Source organism: Poecilia latipinna, unplaced genomic scaffold (genome assembly GCF_001443285.1).
Source record: "Poecilia latipinna isolate Pla-1442-1.1 unplaced genomic scaffold, P_latipinna-1.0 Scaffold409, whole genome shotgun sequence".
NCBI classification, from domain to species: domain Eukaryota; kingdom Metazoa; phylum Chordata; class Actinopteri; order Cyprinodontiformes; family Poeciliidae; genus Poecilia; species Poecilia latipinna.
The window spans coordinates 331,731-336,451 of NW_015113025.1; the positions used below are offsets into that span (position 1 = coordinate 331,731).

Below are 4,721 nucleotides of genomic sequence, written 5' to 3' on the forward strand. Positions count from 1 at the left end.
AAGTTAAAATTAAAGGGTTTCTTTAATCTTTTTAAAAAAAGGTTTTAAAAAATCCCCAAAAATTCATTTTTTTTTTTTTTTTTTTTTTTTTTTTTTGTGAAGTTCCATTGATTAAAAAGTAAATGGAAACATTTCTTTGAGACATTTTAAATATTTCTGAAATCACCATGTGCCAATACTGCATACTTAAAGTTGCAAATAGGTCAGAAAGTGCTTTTGATGTTTGTGAGAACACCATAAGAAGCAGAGATATAACCTTTTACAACCAATATGCAGTAAACATCTGGACTGAGCAAGATCTTCTGTCTTAAAAATATTGTTTAAGGAAAAAATCTCACTTTTACCTGAAATGTCCACATTACCTATTCTGTTAAATGAAAAAATAAGGAGCATTGATCATTTTCTTTTGCATGTAATGCTATAAATGGTGTTTCTGTCATTTGTCGCCAGAGTAACTAAATCTGTTACCTGCATTTCCTGCTTTCATTTAACATGAATAAAATGCATTTTTGTTTTCAGTCTTACTGGGAAATTTTCCAAATTATAATAATGATAAAAAGGTCTGTTTTTTGTAGTTCTTTTTTCACACCTTGAGTTAATTTACTCACTATCCTAAAAGTCCATGTATACATGAAAATCTGGACTTCTCCATTTCATATTACCCTCATATGACTGGTTGACTCCAAACTTCACAGACTGAAGGTGAAAAAAGTTATTTTTACTTTTACTCTAGTTAAGTTTAATCATCTCAGCGATTGCTGGGTTGTTGGATGTATTTGATCATTTTATAACCAGAAGTGGATCCTTCTCTTGGTCTTTCTGTACTTCCAGCAGGCAGTGATGGTGTATGTTTTCTTACACTTTGAATAAGAGATGCTGAGTCCATGTTTTAGTGATTTATTTTTTTTTCTTCTTCTTCTTCTTCTTCTTCTCAATGTTTTTCAGGCTGAGCCGCTGTCTTATGTTGGACCAGGGGAAATAATAGGCATTGGTGTGCTTGCCTTTGTCATCATTTTTCTCCTCATACTCTTCGTCGCCTTCAGGAAGAAAATTAAATTCCGGAAAGACTCCGACACGGGTCCGGGGACCATGGCTGCTTCGGGCATCTCAGCTGTTTCCTCCGAAGCTAGCTACATGCTACACAAGACTGGAATGGGGGTCGAGGGGATTGAGTTCAAAGCTGTGCGTGTGCCAGGCTCACCGGCTACCACGGCAACCTATGGTGAGGTGGGAGGCTGCACCGGAGGTCCTCCCCAAGTCATGGTGCGTCCTACTGCCCACTCTATCCTCCCGGGAACCGAGAGGACCACTTCCAGTGAAAGCAGTCAGGTGTCTAAGTGAACCTCATTCACTTCTATATCACATTGCAACCTAACTCACTGATCCTCAAATCCAGGCCTTGAGGTCTTGCGTCCTGCAGCTTTTAGATGTGTCTCTGCTTCAGCAAACCTGACTCAAATAATGAGCTCATTAGCAGGATTCTAGAGAACTTGAGTGCATACTGAAGAGGTGATTCAGGTGTGTTAGACCTGGAACACATCTAAAAGCTGCAGTACACTGAACCTCAAGGCCTGGAGTTGGTACCTGTTACTGTATATCCGAGATCCGAGTGTATTTTATTTATTTTTTGTTTTGTTCACCTTAAGAAACACAATTATGCCATGCAGTGATGTGTGCAGGAGTTGAATGGCAGCTTGAAGTTTGTCAATAATTAGCTTCAAATCTCATAGTGTCATCTGTATAAAGGGACACTTCAGTATAAAAATGGTCTTCCTTGTGAATAATGTTTTATAAGAGCATATGCCTAGCTTTAGATAACTTTTTAATGTGTGTCAGACTGTGTACAGACTGGTTGGCAGTTATAAAAAATAAATAAATAAATAAAATAAATAACTAAAACAGGTACATTTGTTTTGCTCAGAGTAGTTCTATCAGTTTATCAGGTTTAGGTGGCAATTACATTTTCATATGGGGCTAGGCTGGTTTGGATAATTTATTTCTTTTAATAAATGAAAATCAGAATTTCAAAACATACCTATTAATTACTCATATTAACTTTGTCAAATTAAACATTAAACATTGTTTGATGATCCAAAACATTTATGTTAAAAAAAAAACTAAAAAAAAAACAACAGAATAAATCTGCAGGGATATTTTTTACAGCACTGCATTTAGTTTCTAAATCAAGTTAAATAATCTTAAATGTCTGGGTGCTGTAAACTTTATGAAACAGCCAGTAATTACCAACAAGGGGTAAAAATGTATGCACTGTAGATTTAAAAATGCACAATATTTATAGGCATGCTGACCAAAACGTGTGAGTATAAATGGCTACTTAATACTTTCTGCATAATTTCCTGTCTCTGCAGATGAGCAACTTCCTCTCAGATGTGTCCAATGTCCTAGGTATGGCAAATAGGAGAGGAATTGCAGTGTGTAGTGTGGCACCCAATCTCCCCTCAGCATCGGCCCGCCGCCCGGAGCACAGTCCAGCCCACAAAGTCTCATGGGAGGGCAAGGAAACCAGAGAGAAAGTCCTGGACAGGCACAGAGATGAGAGGGAGGAGGAATGGGGGCAGAGGGCTTTTGAGCTGGAGAGAACCCAGAGGGATAACAGTCCGCAGGGTAAGGCTGTGGTATCCTGTACACACAGATGCACACACTCGCGCAAGCACACGCAATCTGATCTCCAAAGGTAAAAGAGTACACAAGCCGTGAACTCATTGTGCTACCAACGCACCACCATCTCCACTGCAAGAGCTTATTTCACAGTGATGTGTGCCTTTTGATCACAAACATCAAAGAAAACGGCCCTGAGTAGGCAAGAGTGCTTAAAACATCATATTTTTATGTTGTGCTCCTTTCATTTCACTTTTCTGTTGACTCTCCTTGGAGCAATAAATAATAATTTAACCCTCAGTCCCACTCCTCAAATTGGCAATTATGTCATCTTGGATCTGCCTAAAGTCTCTTACATGTCTTGCACTTATGTATGAATGGTCAGAGTAATCAGGCAGAACTGATGCCTTATGTTTCTGCCCTACTTTTCTTTATAAAAGTTAAGTCCAGAATTAGTCATTGAAATTGGTCTCCATGAAACAATCCCAACCTTCCTCTCCGATGTGATTTTTTCCTTTTCTTTTTTGCGTCCACGCTTCAAGGGCTCTGCCTCGGCTCAGATGTCTAGAAAGTGAAGGGAAGCAGTGAGACATTGTCAGATAGTTCCATTTTAGAGTGATATTTAGCTGTCGACCCTGTCAACAAGACCGCAGTTCGGTTTGTTCTCTGTCAATGAAATTATCAGGTTGCATTTCAGAGCAAAAGTGGATGTCAGATATTTTCGATTCGTTGTCCGAGCTGCGGTTTGAATAATACAGCTTCCAGCTGGAACTTCCTGCTCATTAATCATTGATTTCATCCTGTGAGAATAGGAAATAAGTTGTTTTATTTGTTTATTCCCCCTGCTGTGTGCATGCAGGGAAAATAAAGAATAGCATGCATAATCTACAAACACAGGAGGGACTATTAATTAAAATGTGAGTGTGATAAATAGAAAACTAATAGCCAAATTACTGCATTAATGACTAGTCTGAAGTGTCGCCTTTATAATATATTGAAGACTGTTTAGTTACTTTACATAATTAACACAAACTATGAATATAATTAAAGTTGTTGAATGAAGCATAATTTAAACTGAACAATAATAAACACATGCATCTTTATATATTAGAATAGGGATAGGGTTGCATTAATAGCAGTCTTTGGTTATCTATAGTGTTGGGTCTTCCTCTTATCAATTTTCTAACAATTATCAAAGGTGTTTTGATCACAAATGTCTGCTGACCGTCCAGCACAGTGACACAGTAGAAATTAATTCAAGTACTGGTACTTTTAGGAGTGTTGTCAAGTCCACTTGGAAAATAAAATGAGCATCTCCTCTGTCAACAGAGGGAAGCATGGAATGATATAATCTCCCCCAATTTCTTGAATGGTTTCTCCCTCAAAAATTCTCTTGTCTACAGTTATTTGTTTTAATTGTGCTCCTTTTTTAAATCACACTTTTTCCTTCCACCTAACTTCCCATTCTGCTTACAAAACTTTGACCAGCCTAGTTCTTGTGGAGTCAGTGAATGTTTGCCAGACAACTATCGAATCTGCAGCCTTCACCAAGAAGATGTAGGTCATATCATTGTATTTCTGAATTAAAAATATATATTTTTCCCATCTGTAATTTTTGGATTCTATAAGAAACTGAATTGTAGGCTTCTTTAACAAAATTAAGAAAACAACATATTGTTTGATATATTTTATCCAGCTTGTGTTTAATGAATATTATATAAAAGTTTGACTTTTTAAACTGGATGACGGAAATAAATGAACTGCTGAACAGCGCTCCATTTTACCGAGCTGCACCTATTATAAGAAAACATCCGTATTTGTGATGTTATACACGTTCTGCATCATGAATAAATACAATAGAATAATGAAATACTTGGTTAGAAAATTGAGCTTCTATATTGCTATGGTTTAGTAGCCAAAAACAGAAATTCTCATGAAATTAACTCCTTGACCAATTATATAACGGATTGTAGAAAGCAATTTGTGACAGTTGCATCTCTTGTTGGAAAGGAATCAGAAGCAAAACTCTTGGGGCTTGACATTGGTCTTCTGTTTGGCTTAGGGTTAGTGATAATAAGTATTTTCATTTCAAATATTATTAA

The 4,721-nt window shown here is 37.0% G+C and overlaps 1 protein-coding gene across 4 annotated transcripts in view; it reads left to right on the plus strand.

The window, feature by feature from the left end:
- fat3b (FAT atypical cadherin 3b) overlaps positions 1-4,721 on the plus strand; it is an 86,557-nt gene that overhangs the window by 64,952 nt on the left and 16,884 nt on the right. For all 4 annotated transcript variants that reach the window (XM_015037542.1, XM_015037543.1, XM_015037544.1 and 1 more), the window contains 2 exons: positions 946-1,329; positions 2,370-2,625. In XM_015037542.1, the coding sequence (XP_014893028.1) occupies positions 946-1,329; positions 2,370-2,625 (640 nt within the window). The remainder of the gene's footprint in view (positions 1-945; positions 1,330-2,369; positions 2,626-4,721) is intronic.